The 19,888-nt window shown below is 40.0% G+C and overlaps 1 protein-coding gene across 1 annotated transcript in view; it reads right to left on the bottom strand.

Moving 5' to 3' along the window:
• ETFA (electron transfer flavoprotein subunit alpha) overlaps positions 1-19,888 on the bottom strand; it is a 67,323-nt gene that overhangs the window by 24,791 nt on the left and 22,644 nt on the right. The window contains exons 2-9 of the mRNA XM_074232485.1: positions 19,730-19,876; positions 17,116-17,197; positions 16,899-16,981; positions 12,858-12,957; positions 10,939-11,049; positions 9,974-10,075; positions 8,743-8,811; positions 6,237-6,319 (exon numbers count right to left, since the gene is read on the bottom strand). Coding sequence (XP_074088586.1) covers positions 6,237-6,319; positions 8,743-8,811; positions 9,974-10,075; positions 10,939-11,049; positions 12,858-12,957; positions 16,899-16,981; positions 17,116-17,197; positions 19,730-19,876 — 777 coding nt within the window. The remainder of the gene's footprint in view (positions 1-6,236; positions 6,320-8,742; positions 8,812-9,973; positions 10,076-10,938; positions 11,050-12,857; positions 12,958-16,898; positions 16,982-17,115; positions 17,198-19,729; positions 19,877-19,888) is intronic.

The raw sequence follows: 19,888 nt of genomic DNA, 5'->3' as shown, positions 1-19,888 counted from the left end.
AGAGGAACTTCCCTGGGGTCACAATGAAAATCCTGAATAAAGAACTCCATGATTCCTAACTGGAGGTGGGTGAAATTTTTCCTTTACACCTCTTCTAATTGAAGGCCACAGTTTGGAAAGAGAAAGGGGGAGGCAGGAAGTGATCAGCTATTGAGGTGGATAACCTTGAAGATGGTCTTATAAATAATTAAGATGGTAATCATAATCATGGTTTATAATACTATGAGAATAGCATGATCTAATAAGACATAAAGGTTTACAGGAAGTAATATGAATAATTTTGATTATATAAAATTAAAAATAAAACAATATAGCTAAAACTAAAAGCAAAACAGAAAACTGGAGGAGGGGAGGAAATCTTTGCAGTGAGTTTCTATGATAAAAGTTGAATTTCTTGCAAATTAAAACAATTCTGAGGTACCACCCTCACACTAACAGTGGTAAATATGGCTAAAAAGGAAAATGATAAATGTTAGAGGCTCTTTGGGAAAACTGGGACACTAATGGATTGTGGTAAAGTTGTGAACTGATCCATCCTTTCTGGAGAGCAAATTAGAATTACACCCAAAGGGTGATAAAGTGCATACCTTTTGATCCAGTAATAACACCACTTGCTTTGTATCCCAAAGAGATCACAAAAAAGGGTAAAAACTGACATATTCAAAAAATATTTATAGCACCTATTTTCACAGTGGCAAAGAATTGGAAATGGAGGGGATGCCTATCAATTGGGGAATGGCAGAACAAATTAAGGTATATGAATGTGTCAGAACATATTGTTCTATAAGAAATCATGAGGGACGGGACTTGGGAATAGCCTGGAAAGACTTATGTGAACTGATACTGAGTGAAGTAAGCAGAACCAGAACAACATTATACACATTAACAGCAACATTGGGCAATGATCAACCATTGCACATTTCTAAAAGACTTGTGATTAAAAAAATACCACTCATATCCAGAGAAGGAACTGTGGAGCTTAAATGTAGATCAAAGCTTACTAATCTTCAATTTTTAAAAGTGTTCTTATGTACTATGTCTTTTTCTCTATTTTCTTTTCCAATTTGGATTTGATTCTTCTATCACAACATGATTAATATGGATCTATGTTAGCATGATAATATATGTATGGCTTATATTAAATTGCTTTCCTCAGGGGAAGGGGTCAGAGGAGGGAGAGCAAAAAAAAATGATGATTGAAAACTTCCATTGCAGGTAGTTGGAAAAATAAATAAAATATTTAATAAAAACTTTAAAAAATGAATAGTTTCATTTCTAAGTCATATAGGGAATAGACAAGATTTACAAGAAATTTTACAAGAAAATTTACAAGAATCTACAATTTACATATGATCAAAGGATATCTTCAGATAATTTTCAGAGGAAGAAGTCCAAGCTATTTAAATGTATTAAATCACTACTAATTAGAGAACTGCAAACTTAAAACAACTGTGAGGTATCATCTCACATCTATCATTTGGTGAAGATGACAAAAAAAGGAAAATGACAAATGCTCAAGGGAAATCATTAATGCGCTGCTGGTAAAGCTGTAAAGTAATCTAACCCATCCTAGAAAGCGATTTGAAACTAAGTCCAAAAAACCACTGATCTATTCATATGCTTTGGCCAAGTGACAGCACTACTAGGACTAAACACCAAACAAGCAAAGAGGAAATGTACAAAAATGTATAAAATATTTGTACAAAAATATTCATTGTAGTTCTTTTTGGTACTGATAAGAAATTGAAGGAATGGACATATCAATTAGGAAATGGTTGAACAATACTACTGTGCTATAAAAATGATGATGGGAATGGTTTTAGAAATAACGAAGGGAATGGTTTCAGAAAAACTTGGAAAGACTCGTATGAACTAATGCAAAATAAAATGAGCAGAACCAGAATAATTTATACAATATACAATAACATTATTGTAAAGATAATCAACTCCTTGTTGTAACTCTGATGGATACAATGACTCACCACAATAAAAAGACTCATGATTAAGCATGCCAGCCATCTCCAGATAGAGAACAGATGGACTCAGAGTACAAACTAAAGCATATTTTCTTTTCTTTCTCTTTTTATTCTTAGAATGTTGCTAATAAGGAAATTTGTTTTGCTATTATTCTTGCATTCTCAATGAGTTCAAGTTTTTTAAAATAGAGAATAAAGCTATGTATAGTTTCAGATAAGGTTGCTTATTTTCTTACAAAAACTGTCTCAAGGAGCAAAACAGTCTGGAATTTTTTCTAATGTTAAAAACAAAATGCCAATAAAACAAAAAACCCAAAACAATACTATAAGAATGGGCTCCTGGTTAGGAGGAAAGTGTAACTTATGCAAATGGAAGGAAATATGTTTGACATAAAATTGGAAGGCCTAATCAAGGGGAATTTCATCTGAAAATGGAAAGCAAAAGGAAAAAAAGGTGCTGATAACACAAGAGGTCAGTAATGAAGGATGGATGTACCCACTAAGAACTGCAAAGCAGTTTAGAAACAAGATTCATGACTTCAATGTATGGGTAGGGTAATAAAGACAGTGTATGGGTAATAAAGTAACTGGAGATCTTAATCTAAGGTGGCATTAACCACAGGACTTTATTGATGATCGTCAGATCACAAATTCAGACTTAAAAAGAAGCACTGTATAAAGGAAGAAACAAAAGCCAAGTGGTCAGTTCAATGAAAGTCAGTGGTTCCATGGAACTCTTTATTGGGGAGGTTCCACTGGAACCATTCTGTTATGTTCTGGACATTCTGTATTACAAATCTGAGACTGGGAGTCCACTCTAGGAGAGTGGAAAGAACCCTGGATTTAGAGGTGGTGGGTGCCCTTGGGTTCTAATCCAAGTTCTTCTTGGCTGGGATTCTAAGCAGGTCAACTGAGTATTCTAAGCCTCAGGTTCCTAGAGAAAACTCATGCAAAAAGATGTATGTGGGGATGAGAAGAGCATACTACAGTTAACTAGGAATATCTGAAAGGTTAGAAGAATAGAAGAGGGAATCAATTTCTAAAGGAAGAAAAAGCTGTTGGAAGCAGGAAATGTGGGCTGCCCCTTGGGAGGGGGCCTAGGCCCAGGGCAGTACAGACAAGTTGGAGCGAGGCTACTTTTAGTTCAATATAAGAAGAACTTAACAACAGAACTTCTTAAAAATTCAACATTCAGGCACATGTTGACTGACCACCTGACATAAATAATGCACCTATTGCATTAGGCTTGATGAACTCTAAGACTCTTCCAGAGCTCAGGGTGCAGGGCAATAGTAAACTATGTTTTCAACGTTTTGAGCATTTTAACTATTTCAGCAATTCCATCTCACTTAAAATCAGGGATGCAAAGTAAAATAATTTTGAAATATCATCTCAGAATCATCAAGTTGGGGGGGGTAGATTAAAAGGACAAAATTCAAAGTTGTAAAGAAATAGGTACCCTCAACCACTGGTGGTAGAAATGCAAATATACGTAGAAAAAAATACATTATGACTTCCCCTGTTGAAAATATTCATAGAAAACATTTTTTAAAATTTAAAAATTATCTGTACAAAGATTTTCATAGGAAAATAGTGATTCTATTTACCTGCAAAACACTAGATACAACCTAATGTTCAATAATCATTTTTGTGCAATAAAATAAGGTATAAGACAATATAATGAATAATAACAGGTGTGAGGCATAACAAAAAAAAACAGGAAAGATCAACATGAAATCAGGCAGGTGAAGAAAGCAGAATCAAAAGAATGGAGCACATATTCACTTTAACCAGAAGAGTCAAAATGAACAAGAAGTGAAGAGAATCCTAATGAAAACATAAAACAGGAGTTCTTAACTTTTTTTGTGTCACAGAATCCACTAGCAGTCTAGGGAAGCTTATGAAACCCTTCTTAGAAAAGTAAGTAAATAACTCAATTGCAACTAAAAATGAACAGTTTTCAACTTCCAACGTATGACTTTTATGTACCCTCCTTTTAATCTCAGTCTTCCTAATGGTAACTTGAATTCAATTTCTATAGCACAAACAAGGTCACCTCAGGTTATTTTCATAATCACCAGTTTTCCAACACAATTTAGAAATCCATTTGATTTTCTTGACATCCCCCCCCACTCCCCACCCCTAATTCAATAAGCACCGTGTCTCCATGTTCAAGCACTTATCAAGCACAAATCCGTTATCTGACCTATGAAGCACTTCTTAAGCTGCCCCTTCCTACCATTCCAGACTACTTTCACCTCATTTCCCACCACACTTTTCAATCCATTGAGACTGACCTCCTGGCTGATCCACAAACAAGGCCCTGATCTTGGCTCTGATCATTCTTTCTGGCTGTTTCCCTTGATTTTCCTGGCTTCCTTTTGAATCTGAACTAAAATCCCACATTCCACAGGAAACTTTCCCTCTCTTCATTATTTCCTCTTTATCTTGCAAATAGCGCATATATATATATATATATATATATATATATATATATATATATATATATATATCTATGTGTGTGTGTCTGCTATCTCCTGTTTCCTCTCAATTAGATGTCTTGTGCCTCTCTTGGGTCCCCAGAGTTTGGGACAGTAACTAGTACTTTGTGTTTCCTAACACCAAAAATGGTCAGTCATTGATGTCTGGCTTCTTCTCTCACCAGCCCTTCCTAGGTAGAAGTCTGGTCATGTCCCTCCCTGCTGTTCTGTGGGCTTCCTCCACCTGCCTTTCCAGCCTTGGTTCACAGTCCATGCCCTTCCAGCCAGGCTCAGCTGCCCTCACCCACACTGTACCCTCCTCATCTCTGAGGGTCACAACTTCCCAGAAGTCAGGATTCTACACACATCTCCAGCAAAAGAGAAACTCCATAACAGAAGGGACTATTTGGTCAGGACCTTCATCTCCCTGGAGCTCAGTGTTGGGTGCAGAGAAGACAGTTCATGTTTGTAAAGATGATCTCCTTACCTGAATTCCTATCTGAACCCCCATAGAAAGTTCCTGCCTTGGGCCATGGACTCTCCCTGACTCTCCTCTCCTCTACTCCAGCCATCCCCTGCTCCAGCCATGCCCCTCCAGTCATCCTCCTTGCCCTCCTTCCTTCCCTCCCACCACCAACCTCCTCCTCATTTTCTGGTTATTTCCAGATGATGCCCAGCACCTGTGCCCACCTTCTCCCTCCCCCTGTGCTTCCCATCTTGTCTTCCATCACATAAAGTAGGCACCTTGGGTCACCATTCTACTCCCCTAGCTCAGCAGGACAGTCTTTAGGAACTACCGGGAACAGAAGCACATTGTCATCTGTTGGCAAATCTCTTCACCTCAACCTCCTGCTGAGACACAGAGTAAAGAAAGGGGGAGGATTACCAATTTTTCATAGCAGGTGATTAATGCTGTCATCATCTCTCCAATGATCATTCATCCTCTTAGACTCAGAAGGTCCCACTCAAGACCTTCCAATTCTAACCCTCTCATTCAACAGATGGGGAACCTTTGCTATTATTGTTCACTTGTTTTTTCAGTCTCATTTGACTCTTTGTGATCCTGTTTGGGGTTTTCTTGGCTGAGTTATTGGATTAGTTTGTCATTTCCAGCTCATTTTACAGATGAGAAAACTGAAGGAAACAGGGTTCCACAGCTCATCAATATCTGAGATAGATTTAAACTCAGAAAGAGGGGTCTTCCTAACTCCACAACTGCCCTCTATTCTCTGTGCAGGGAATGTTAGGCTCAGTTATGTCATGTGCCCAGTTCTGAAACTCAAATCCAGGTCTCCATCTAGATGCAGAGCAGGACTTGCCCCCCAAACCTAGCTGTCTTTCTATCATTTAAATATACAGAGCTGTAAGAACAAAAGGAATTTCGCCCCACAGACTAGGAAACTTTGCCTCTCTGAGAGGAGTGCTCCATCCCAAACAGACTTTCCCCAGCAGCACTCCCCTCCCAACAACCTCCTCCTGCCATTCTACAAACCAGGAGTGGGGTCAATAAGTGGTCCCTCTGAGTCTCACCTCCCTCTACTGTGCTCAGACCCTCAGGTCAGCACAGAGCAACAGCAAGAGAGCCCCATCCTATGCAAGTGACCAGGCCACAAGGCAGCTGGCCTTCCAACTGTGTAGGCTGCATAGGCCAAGGACCCCTCCAGGAGGCCCCTGCCCCAGAACACGGAAGAGGCCAGCCAAGAGCCCAGACTTTCTTTAGCCAATGCACACAATTCCATTCTCTACAAAGCTGTGCTCCAGGTTTTATTGCAATACTCACTGGGGCAACTATTTTCCCCGTCTGTCCAACTTGCAGGTCATTGGGGACAAAGCCAGCATCCACAGCAGCACGGGAAGCACCAACTATGAAAGGAAAAAAAGATGTTATTTATTATAAATCCTGTTGCCCAGTCCATCATCAATGAGGACTGAAAGAACTGGCCCATGTTTGGAAACTTTCTTTCCAAGACCTAAATTTTCAAAGAATTTTAGGCCACTGATTAATATACTAAAATTAAGGCATTTAAGGAAAAGATAGTCAAGACAACCCTGTGTTTTATACCAGGGTGGTCCAAAATGTAGCCAGCCATATGGCCTGCCTGTGGATTTACTAAATGATTTAGTAAATGAAGTCGAACTCCTGCAGAGCTGTTACTAAAATGACAAATCAAAATATATCATCTATTGTTTCAATAAAAACTTTTAAAAGTAAGGTTGAACAGCCCTGTTTCATACCCAAAGGTTTTAAGCTTCATAGGCAAGACAGAGATCTTCACAGCCTGTGGCTCCTGCCAGCCCTCACTTGAGGCACTTCTGCACCCACAGACTCTTGAAGGCAAGGACTGTGCCTTATTTATCTGTGTCTCCCTACAAACTGGAGCACAAGGCTGTGCTGGGAAAGCCTTCATTGAATAGAGAAAATACAAAAATAACATATTAACTTTGAATTCTGACCGCTTCACAAGCCTATCTGCATTGCTCTCCTTTAATTTTTAAATTAAAAATCAAAATTATGATTGACTAATAAACTGTTTATAAATGATATCATTCTAATTCTATCAAGGCCAGGGATACTACAGGGCCTCTTCAATGAGACCAATACAAACAAGTACAATCAAGTGGATGAAGACTGCATGTGGCCCAAACTATGACATGCAGCTGGATGCTTCCTACATGAGACTGTTAATACATCTGTCTTGGAAAGGTAACACAGAGCAGTGGTGTCAAAGAGATATGAATCCCTGTGGGCTATAACTTCACTTATAAACTACAAATTAACATTTTCTCTGCTTTACTCTATTTTTAGTTATATTATTAATGGTTCCTCCATTACATTTTAAAACAGGCTTGGGTACATGTGAGAGTTTGACCTGTGGCTAGCAGCTCTGCCATAGATGGCTAGAGGGTATTTAAGATGGGAAAAGAACTTATATTAAAAGTGTTAAGCCAAGCTGGGCAAAAATCAGTAACAGTCCACTGACTAGAGGAGCAGACCAGAGGGAGTCTGGGGATCTGTGCAATCCTTTCAATGCTCCCCACTTACTCCTCAACACATTAGTCATCTCCCTGTGATGTTTTATAGCTATGAAGCATGGTAACCCAGAGGAGAATCTCACAGGCTATAGTCCATGGTCCATAACACAGGGAGAGGTCATGAATATAATAAAGACACAGATAACCAGAAAAGCTGCTGGGCTGGTCCTGTGGCACAAGGGAGAATGTCAGCGACAGTCCACATTTTGTACTGTCAGCCACAGAATCTTAAGAGGACCCGGAAGAAGGTCTTCAAGAGCCTGGAGAAGTGCTCTGTGAAGGACCAAGTTAGGACCAAGACCACAGTCAAGAATCAGACAGGAGGAGAAGGTAGAAATGGGCTATTACTGGGTAGGACAGAGTCTGGGGAGTTAAGGATACAAATAATAAAATACACCTTTTTAAGTAAACCACTACCTTTGTTCAAAGGTGTTATCTAATATAAAAAAGTGAATCAGTAAAAAATATTTGACTTTTAATTTATATGGGAGGATTTTTAAGAGCTCTCTCTGTATCTTCTTAAAAACAAAGCTATTTACCTGATGGATTTAAATTGGACACAAGCAAGAGATAAGCTACTGATTCTTGAGTTTGAAGTAGTCAAAGAAGATAAGCCAAAAATAAATAAACTAAGAAATGTACTTTACAAGTATAAAGGCTGCAGAGGAGGAAGCTTTCCTCACCACTCAATACTGCTCTATTCAAAAGGGAAACAAATGGATGATGACTTCAGAGAGAAGAGAAGAAAACCACAGAAAAGCACAACTCTGCAGCCAGAACAATAAATATAAGGGCAACTGACATTTGTCTAACACTTTATGGTTACAGAGCATGTGACAAACTCTGGGTCTTGCTTAATCATAGGACCATTGATTGAACCCATCTAATCCAACTCAATAAGCAATGTCAGATAACGAAAGTTATGGGAGGTGGTTGGGGAGGGGGGTGGGGTGGGATAAAGAGGGTAGGAAGGAGTAGAAAAGGGGCTCAAACCCAGGCCTTGAAAAAGAAGGTATGGAGACTCACTACCCACATGATCTTGAGTAAATGAACCAGATCTTCATTTCTTCCCTATAAAATGGCGTCACAGGAAAAGACTCCAGGACCAATTCTAACCCTCATTCTATGATGTGTGACACCAATGCTAGAGTGATTTTTACCATGAATATGCTAGAACTTGTTAGTCTAAGTACAGAGAAAGGATATAATCCCTCAAAAGGAAATGTTTTTCCAACCAAACAAAAGCACTTTACCTGCAGCTTTTAGCTGATCTGCCAAGTCGTATAACAGCTTAAAGTTCTCCCCACTCTTCAAACCTCGTCCTTGTAAAAGAACAAAGCGGAATATAAGCCAAGTATACAAGACTGTCTTAAATGTTTCTCAATGAAGTGAATTGTTGTGCTATTAATACTATCAAGTTTACAATTTGGGAAAGAATGACCAACACTTTAGAATCCTGAGTTCCACCTTACCCAATGTTTCTATCATTTGCTACCAAACACTAACCTCCCCAGGATGGTTTTATTTCCGGGCACCAATCTACAGAGCATGGCAACTCAAAGTCCAAGGTCCTAGGTCCACAGGTTTTTTAAAACATGAGACTAGGTTATGACAATAGCAAGTGTGAACTGCTCACCAAAGGCAAGAAGTAACAAGATCATGTGGGGCAGTTCAGATAAATAATATTTATAAATGGATGAGGAAGAACTCGAAACAGGCAGCACAAATGACTCAAGATGTGAATAAAAAATGATAGATTGAGACCTGTTTACTGGTCTAAGAAAATGTCACTTGAGTAAATGACAAATGTCTTTATGTATACAAAGGCTATCCCTGGCCAGTTGTTTCGATCTCCATTGAGTTTTAAAAAAAAAAGTTAAAAAAAAAACCAGAAGGAAATGGACTTATCAAAGAAGAGTGTCCATAAAGAAAAGATCCAAGATCAGACCTGATATCTCTACAGGCTTCGGGCTATAAAAGAGGCTTCAAGTGCAACTCTAGGAGGATGCACCAACGTATGTAAAATGAGTGGTTGTTCTCTAAGAGGGCTCTCTGTGATCTTATGAACAAATAAAAATCATTTACACTTTTCTTGTTAAAAAAAAAAAAAAAGACCCAAGAGGGAAGAAACACTTGAAGGACTTAATGGGATAGAGACTGGGGATAATTTCAAAGAAGAGAGGCTCCTTACCTCAGATGGGGTGACCATGTCTACTTAGAGACATGGACAAAATGACCATGCTCTTCCTTCCACTAATATCTTTGAAATAAAGCCCAACCTTCTTCTGAAGCTAAACAATGGAAATTTGTCAGGAAGACAAATACATCAAATTGTAAGTAAAGCTACCTAACTACAAGTTGCTCCATGCTCCCCCTACTGCCACCCATGATGATTTGCAACAAATGGCACAAATAATGTATTAAATTAATCATTTCTTGCACATTGTTTTTAATAGTGATTACACATAACCACCTTCTACTTACCCCCAGACACCACCACTTTCGCACTAGTCAGCTCGGGCCGATCACTTTTTGTTAATTTCTGGTCAAGCCATTCGGACAATCCCACGGGGGAGGTGCTGGGTGCTGCTCACATCAATACAAACAGCAATTACTGATTTATGTAGCTCTGTATATATGAAAGTTTCTAACTATCTTAACATAAACCACCCTAATATCAATAGTGAGATCCTCAAAGATAGGAAAAATAACACCCCCTTCTTCTGAAACATTTTTTTTTTTTGCAAGATAAACGGGGTTAAGTGGCTTGCCCAAGGCCACACAGCTAGGTAATTATTAAGTGTCCAAGACCAGATTTGAACCCGGGTACTCCTGACTCTAGGGCTGGTGCTTTATCCACTATACCACCTAGCCGCCCCTTCTGAAACATTTTAAAAAGGAATGATGTCCTATCAACTTTAGCTTGCAATGGGGTCTGATATTTGCAATAGCCCTGCTAAATGATTCCTACCAGGGATATGGCTATGTGATTTTACTAAGAGAAACCTCCACACACTCTATTCTGACACAGCTAAAGATTAATGGGTCCTCAATGAGATTATTGTTGAGTTTCAGGTCACATTGTTCTAGCATAATGAATGTCCTAGCATGAAGGAAATGATTAATAAATGGAGAGAGAAAGGCAACCTAATATCAATACAAAAGACTAGCCTTCTGAGCATTGCCTTCTTCCACCTCCCTCTACCCATTCAAACTTGGATCTCATCCCACCTTCTCCAGGCCAAAACTATCTCGGGTAGTAGATAAGTAATGCTTATTATTCATACATGTAACATTTATCTCAAAAAGGCCACTTGGAGAAGCCTTCCAAGGCGTGAAGGAAGTGCCTGGAACAATCGAATGGGAGACCACCTCTGATCCCAATACAATCTCTCATTTGGGTCTGTCTGCCCTGGCTGAAGCCCATCAAATGACAACCCAATACCCACCATTCTCTGAACTGGCATTCCCCCCACTCATGGCCGCTGCCTCGAACGCAGTCCCTCGAACAGAGAACACCTTGACTTTCTCCTCACACTTCACAGTACAGATGGCATTCCCTAAGGCAGAATTCACACTATGTTATAAACACTCTTAAAGGACACACAAGGGATGTCAAAGACTATTGGAAGGCTCACAAATTATGGCTCAGGGACAAAACAGGAAAATACTCAGATTGGGCTTTTTGCCAAAAGGATTCCAAAGAGAGCTGGCTTTCTAAAAGGGTGGAGATCAGATAACCTATGACTTGATAACAAACTGCAACAAATTTACAATGAACTCATTACAAGATCTGTACTAAAATAAACACCTGGTGTGATTGGGGAAACAAAGTGACATCCAAGAAATGCTCAGGTGCCCCCCTTTTAAAGTCCTTGAGAGGCCTCCTATGGATTAACTAGATCACATTAAGAGGGAACTAACCTATAACAACCGTTTTCCCTGAGCATTACTAAAGATGAAAGGTCTAAGTTTGGAGAATTGACCATTTGTAAAGAAACATACAACTTTAATCAGAAAGAACAAAGAGTCTGGTGCTCTCCCTGTACAACAAGAGACCAGAATATATTGAGGGATGGATCAATTAATATAGATGCTACCAAAATGAATTTCTTAATGGAATTGGGAGCTAGAGAAGCAAAGCTGGAAATGACCAGGAGATGATGTTGTCCTGGTCTGAAAGGCCTCTCCAAACCCTGTGTGCAGCACCTGTAGAGGCTGCTCCATCTCTTTCTCCCAGCAGCCTCTCCCTCGAATTGTAGAGCTCAATTCTGCAGACTTGGGGACAAAGCTCTTGAGTTGCTAACAGCAACAATGGCTACACCTTGAGAGAAATGAAAAGCAGGCAAAGGGCAGGTTGTCTCCACACCTCTGCCTCAAAAGGCTTATCAAACAGAGATAGAAAGAGGAAGGCCATCTGTTTTTCCACCCAGCAGGCAGGGGACACCTCCTCATCACAGGGAGACAGCTCTTGACTCTCCAAAGCTATAACAGGGAGCCAGGTTCTAGAGGATGCTCCTGAACTAAAAGGCTGGGAAGGTGTGGTTCCAGAGGCAGAATAAAGAGACTGAGGCCCAGGCATAGGGAACTCATTAGCTGGGGCAGGTGGGCAATGTATTTCAGGACAAGTGTAGTATTAAAGTGGAAAGAAAGACTAAAAACTTCAGTGTTGCCACAAGAAGGGTAAATAATCATGATCATATGTGATCCAGGCTTCAGCTGTTACTAGAATACAAAAAGGACTGAAATCAAGCCTCCAAAGCAAAACCTCATTATTGAAATTCTCAAAGAGTTAAAGAGAAAAATGCAATTTTTTTGCAAGGCAATGCACTGCACCACCTATCTCCCCCTAAAATTTTTTTTGTTTTTTAAATAGAAGTCCTGTTTCTGAATTGGACAGCTCTTGGCTAGGTTCTAAGTTTCTCTGCATGGTGCAGGTAATATGAGAACATGAACAATTCAATCCATACACACCACCAGAAGAGAACAGGAAAGGCAGGACCCAGAGGCCACAACCCTTTCCAGGACAAAGTCACTAGGACTTTACCAAGGCTGGTCCTCATGTGGCAAATATACAGAAAATCTCCCCCCAGCTTGGAGGACACCCCATCATTACACTCCCGGAGCAGAGCCTTCAGGAGTCTGGACTCCTCTCCATGCCAGACCCAGGCAGTGATTTTAAATGTTCCAACTCATGCTTTTGCCTTTTGCAGATTCAGAAAGCACATAGTTCTTCAAAATAACCTGTACAATGATCCTTGAAAACATTCCTGTATTTGGTTTTTTATATACACTTTTCCAAATTAATTTCTTTTGAAATTTAAAGAGAATTAGGATATTAACCAAATACCTTTTCCTAAATGCTTACCTGCATAAATAGTTCTCACAAATGTATCTGGTGACTTGATCTGAATGATATCAGAAATCGGGGCAACATCAAGTTTGGCAGCTACTCTGGGCAAAAGGTTCTGAAGATAAAACAAGAATCACAAATGGCTATTACTACCACAAAAATGACCTTTAAAACATTTATCGTTAGAGTTTTTACCATTCTTTGGTTTCATGTGCTTGTTGGACATTTGAACTCCTTAGAGCAGCTCTACTCAAGGGGCTTCTGTGGTTAAATGAGTGCTGGCCATTACTGTAACAACATTATGAATTTTATGGGTCTTACAGTAAGTAAACCCCCTTAATTCAATATACTGAATTATGACGTAGTAAACTTGCTTTGCTCACCAAAAGGACAGTTATGCATTTAACTAAGAGAGGAAAAGTTTAAAAAACATATTGCAGAGACAAGTTAGATTCTCAAATAGTGAACAGTACTAACTAGCTACATGTGAATACAAACTATTTGGTGGCCTCTGAATTCAAATTAATTATAAACTCTCTTTTAATACCATGTGAGGATACAAAGAGTTACCTCAAGATTTTTCTTCAAAGTTCTTGAATGGTTTTGACTTCCAAGAATTCAAGAATGATACAACATAAAGGGGATTCTGCCACACCTTTCAGTAGAGCTGCAGAGGTTAAGAATACTTTGGAGACACTCACTCATAAAGTATGCTAGGCCTCAAGCTGGCTGAATGATCTCTCACAAGACACAAGCTCAATGGTCCTCAGCTACCTCATCTGTAAAATGAGGACAACATCATATGGCTCACCCCACAGAGCTGTGGCAAAGCTTAAAGGAGACCCAACATGTAAAAGTGCGTCCTATGAAGCATCACATAAAGCACAATCACTGTCACCTTTCCTCCATACAACTCCTGCTTCCAGAGCGTCAGGGTCTCCACTTTAGGTATAATGGATCCAGCCTCCCTGCCCCCTCTCCCTTCTTCAGGATGGCAGGGAGGATTTGCCTTTCTTATGGAGACCAGACCAACAACCCCATCCCCAAAAGTACAAAGCTCCATTTGAGTGCATACGGCCTGAGCTCAACCTGTCCAGATAGCAGCATTCTTCTCTAGTTTCTGCCTGGGCCTTGCCTCTCTGACCCTTCCCCTCTCCTTCTCCATCACCTTTCCCTTCCTTTGTTCTCTTTCCTCTTCTCCTTCTTCCCTCTCAGTTCTCTTCTTTGTCTAACAAGAACCTCTTTCTATTCAACACGCCAATAGCTACAAAGCAGATTCTCTTTGGCAACTAAATGGCAGCCAAAAAGATCCCTAGGACCCAAGGCTGCAGGAAGAGAATGTCTAGTATTGTGGGAAGGTTAAGCCTGCTCCCCTCAGCATTTTCTCACTGAATTCAGATTTGGCTACCATACTTGCAAAGTTGGAGAAGGGCAGTCAGGAGAGTAAGAAGCAAGGACAAAAAGAAGCCTGGGATCAGCTTGGGGACCAAAGGCCTATCACTGAGATGAGGGACTGACTTCTCGTTCCCTGATGTCAGAAGCAGGAACCCTGGGGAGAAGCTGACAAGTAGCCACTGAGGCTTTGTATTCAGACATATGTCCCACAACTAGAGGACACAAAAGCAGAAGGGACTGCCTAGAGGGGTGGGAACTCCTCCTCACAAGAGAACTTCAAACAAAGGGAATTTTTATCAAGTCTAGATCAGACCAAGTGACTTGGGGCCCTTCAAGGTCTTAAGACTGGGATTCTTGGGGTGAGGGGTACACAAGCACACCAGAGTGCATAAACATAGACCCATCTGTTCAGAAAGGAGCATCTTCCTTCCTAAGGTGTACCTGCCTCATTATATGTGACCGTGGCACAGGGAGAGGACCCAAACATGAATTCTGCCCCTTATTCTTACTATGTGGGTAACCTGCCCAAACAGGTGCACAAGAAGTCAAATGGGCAGAGCCATTTCTGTAGAAGCTTTTAGATCAGGAAGGGCCAGTCTAATCAAGCAAGGGATCCCTTGTCCTGCTGGGATGTATCTTACAGCAGAGCCAAGCATCCCTAAGTATAGAGTGGTCTAAGAAGGGTTAGTCAGTCTACATTGAACCACTTGCATTACTGGGGGGTGGGGAGAGCTCTTTCATATGAAACTTTGAAGACAGCCAATCTTCTTTTCAAAGACTTCAAGAAGTTTGTATTCCACTTTTGTTTTTTAAAGATTTTTCAAGGCAATGGGGTTAAGTGGCTTGCCCAAGGCCACACGGCTAGGTAATTATTAAGTGTCTGAGGTCAGATTTGAACCCAGGTACACCTGACTCCAAGGCCGGTGCTCTATTCACTGTGCCACCTAGCTGCCCCCGTATTCCACTTTCTACTAAGAGATGAAACGCTCCTTGGAGCCAGTGACCATATCTTTCTTAGCTTTGCCTCCCCCAGGATCTTGCATATTGTATTTTACCAAGGAAATGTTCAAAATAAATGCTGGATGAATAAATGAAAGGATCTTAATTCACAAAAGCACATTCCTATGAGGCAGGGAGTGCACACACACGCACGCGCGCATACACACACACACATACACACACACAAAGTTTCATATGAAGAAGCTGAGATGGATAGGTAGGCTAGTTTGTCCAAAGCAGCAATATATGTCTGAGCAGGAATTTGAACACAGGTCTAGGGACTCCATTGGATTCCATTTTCAGGGCTCTTTCTCTAACAATACAATGACTTTTATGAATATTACAACTCATGTTTAATTAGTACTGAGAGGTTTAGAAAGAGTTTTCCTGTAAACTAGTTAGTCAAAGTAATAATATTATCCCATTTTACAGATAAAGAAACTGGGGCTCAGAGACATTCCTCATGATAACAAAGCTAAGACGCTGTAGAGCTGGGAATCAAATCCAGGTCTCCCAGTCCCCAATCTTGTGCACTGTCTACTACACCAGAGGACTTTTCGAAACCAAGGGACAAAATGATGCAGGAATTGATAAGTTAATAGCCATTTGTTTTTTACCACAGTGCTAGTTAGCTGCCTTAAAGTTGTACTGTCTTTTCTTTATAAATGGACTATAAATTATTTACAAACATTAAACTCACATGAAATAGAAAGGTGTTCCAAGTGATGACTGAACCAACCCCTCTAATGACTATCTCCACCTATCTATATCCCATCCTGTCTAGATACAGCTGTTTCCACATTGACTTCCATGTTGTCAGTCTGGGAGCTCCTAGGGGGCAGGGTCCATCTTCAGCCTCCTTTTTAGCTCCAGCACTAAGCAAAGTGCCTGACTAGAGTAGGTGCTTAAAAAATACTTATTTAGTTGACAATATCCTTCAAGGAGGCAAAAAAAGTAAGCTCCTCTGGTGTGAGCTTATTCATTAAAAGATCTCTAAAGAGAAACTAACAGAGACAAGTTTTCTCTCCCTACTAAATCACCCACAAGGAAGCCACTAGTGAATGAAGCTCTATCCTCAGTACTTCATGAGAACAGGAAGTTACAGGTTTGGGAATTAAAGGAACAGGGTTTGAGTTCCTATTGTAGTATCCTTTAGCAGTCACTGGGAGAGTTATTGAACCCATCCAAGTGTAAATTTTCATCTGCAAAGTGAGAATAATAATAACTGCCCTATTTCCTTCCCAAGATTGTTGGATGGCATACATGAAAGCACTTTCAAAATTAATGTGTATTATGAACGGCAAGCACAGATATGCACAAAATGACAACTGCCTTCAATCACTACTAGCTAGAGTAAAATAAGACACTTCAGAGGTGGAAGATTTCATCTCCCTTTGCCAGTAAGTTGAACCTTCTGGTCAAGCTAAATGAAAATCAGATCACTTTTAGTAGTTTCAGAGCTTTTTGAACAGACTTTCAAAGTCTACAATGAGATTTTGACCGGGACAATGACAACAACTGAAGAAAACACATTTTTAGCATGATGCCTACCAAATGGATCTGGTCACTTAAAACACAGTTTAGCCAAATCAAATGCACCTAAGGGGGCTTACACCTTACAAATAGCTAGAGCAAAGTCTCCATTTCCCATCCTCCTCTCACCTTCCCAAAAGCAGATGCTCCAGCGCAAATGTGTGTGTAATTGAACTGCTTCTGAGTTGCCAAAATCAGTGATGTCAGCTCCTCTGCAAATAAAACACAAATGACAAGTTTCAGAACATTCATATTCATCCATTCCATCATGACTTAAGACTCTCATATTATTTCCCATTGAAAAGCAGCTGGTAACAAGTTTGTCTGGTCCACAGGGAAACCTCACCAGGAAGGAGTCCTTTGAACATGTCATTCTGAGCCACTAGAACCTTGGTCACACCAGTCACTTTGCACAGATCTTGGACTATCTGGAATTAAAACAAAACAAAACAAAAAATTCCCGTTTGTTTTAATAATCTATCTTGAAGTCACAGCCAAAAATTATACCTGTAGGGCATTACAATACTAAGACAGGAAGATAAAACCTTGAAAGGCTCTGTAACACCTTGTAATGTTCAAAACAAGGGCTTCTAACTTCTGGCCAATATAGCCGTGGGACAATATAAAGTACCATGTAAGGGTTTCCTTAACCTTCAAATAATGATTTCATGCCCACTAAGATTCCTTGCATATTTTATAGTTTAGAAGTCCACAGAATCATAGATTTGGGGATTAAAAGGATCTTATTAGTCAATTTGTTCAATCTACCATTTTACCAATAAGATGAGACCTAATAAGCTTAAGTGATTTGCCCCAGTAATACCTGTAGTAAGTAGCAGTGCCAGGATTTAAACCCAGCTCCTTACTCCCTAACCTTTGCCCTTTCCATTGTTACTTTTTTTTTAAGGTTTTTTTGGCAAGGCAAATGGGATTAAGTGGCTTGCCCAAGGCCACACAGCTAATTATTAAGTGTCTGAGGCCGGATTTGGACTCAGGTCCTCCTGACTCCAGGGCCAATGCTCTATCCACTGTGCCACCTAGCCACCCCCCCTATTTTTTTTATTTTTTAAAGATTTTATTTAGAGTTTTACAATGTTTCCCCTATATCTTACTCCCTCCCCCCACCCCCCACAGAAGACAATTTGCCAGTCTTTACATTGTTTCCATGGTATACATTGATCCAAATTGAATGCGATGAGAGAGAAATCATATCCTTAAGGAAGAAACATAAAGTATAAGAGATAGCAAGATCAGACAATAAGATATCAAGTATTTTTTTCTAAATTAAAAGTAATAGTCCTTGGGCTTTGTTCAAACTCCACAGTTCTTTCTCTGGATACAGATGATATTCTCCATTGCAGACAACCCCAAATTGTCCCTGATTGTTGCACTGATGAACCAAACAAATCCATCAGGGTTGACCACTGCCTCCATGTTGCTGTTAGGGTGTACAGTATCTTTCTGGTTCTGCTCATCTCGCTCAACATCAATTCATGCAAACCCCTCCAGGCTTCCCTGAATTCCCATCCCTCCTGGTTTCTAATGGAACAACAGTGTTCCATGACATACATATACCACAGAGTTTGCTAAGCTATTCCCCAATTGAAGGACATTTACTTGATTTCCAATTCTTTGCCACCACAAACCAGGCTGTTATGAATATTTTTATACAAGTGATGTTTTTACCCTTTTTCATCATCTCTTCAGGGCATAGAACTGCAGTGGTATTTCTGGATAAAAGGGTATGCACATTTTTGTTGCCCTTTGGGCATAGTTCCAAATTTCTCTCCAGAAAGGCTGGATGAATTCACAGCTCCACCAACAATGTAACAGTGTCCCAGATTTCCCACAACCATTCCAACAATGTTCATTATCCTTTCTGGTCATATTGGCCAGTCCAAGAGGTATGAGGTGGTACCTCAAAGAAGCTTTAATTTGCATTTCTCTAATAACTAATGATTTAGAGCAATCTTTCATATGACTATGGATTTCTTTGATCTCCTCATCTGTAAATTGCCTTTGCATATCCTTTGACCATTTGTTAATTGGGGAATGGCTTTTTTTTAAATCTGACTCAATTCTCTGTATATTTTAGAAATGAGTCATTTGTCAGAAACATTAGTTGTAAAGATTGTTTCTCAGTTTACTACCTTTCTTTTGATCTTTGTTACAGTGGTTTTGTCTGTGCAAAAGCTTTTTAATTTATCCATTGTTACTTCTAAGCAAGGTTACAGTCCATTCTCTGAATGGGGATCAAATTCCACCAATATATGGTTAGAAAAGGTAGAGGCATGTTTAAGACACACTTTACAAAAATATGGTATCGGTTCATTTTTTTAACCTTTCAAAGAATAACATGACCTCTGTATATTCTGAGCAGTTCATTCTGCTCTGCCTGGAGAGTGGAGTTCAAGTGACCAAAAACAAGCCATCACATGGGCGGCAGCCAGCAATGAATGATGCTATTGCCTCATAATCTGACAGAGACCTGGAAGGCCACTAAATAAGACTCCAGGGGGCAAGCCTTGAAGGCGGGGAAGGCCACTACGGCACATTTAAATGACTTTACCTGCAGATGACTATTCCTTGATAGCTTCAACAAAAGAAGCACTCAAATCAATCAAATTCCTCTCATCACACTGATTAAACTGAACAAATATCATTCTCTATACAAAGAAACTATTGTGAGGAGTCCAAAACAACCACCAAATAATTACTCACCAATCCAAAAGGACTGGCTTGTAAGAGTCAATAACTACTCTGATCTTTACCTGGAAAATCTAACAGACATTAATAAGTGAACAAATCCACTCTAGCCTCTTCTCAGCAGAAGAGATGCTCCATTTACACCGGCATCAACAATAGCTCTAGCACTCTAGAACTGGTCAGTTCAGAAGGACCATTCTTGGCAGCCCTCCTTTCTCAGGACATGTTCTGCTAACTTTTAAAGTTTCTCTCACCTTGTCACATTTGGTGCCAGCTACTAAACAGGACACTTGCCCTCCAAGCTGTGTGGCTGCAGTAATAGCATTTAACGTAATGGGTGTGAGTGTATCATTCGCATGCTCTGCTATTACCAGAGTACTCTGAAATCGCAGCAATGAGGTCTAAAATGAGAA

Source organism: Macrotis lagotis, chromosome 4 (assembly GCF_037893015.1).
Source record: "Macrotis lagotis isolate mMagLag1 chromosome 4, bilby.v1.9.chrom.fasta, whole genome shotgun sequence".
NCBI classification, from domain to species: Eukaryota; Metazoa; Chordata; class Mammalia; order Peramelemorphia; family Peramelidae; genus Macrotis; species Macrotis lagotis.
This window is presented reverse-complemented; position numbering and strand designations above follow the sequence as displayed.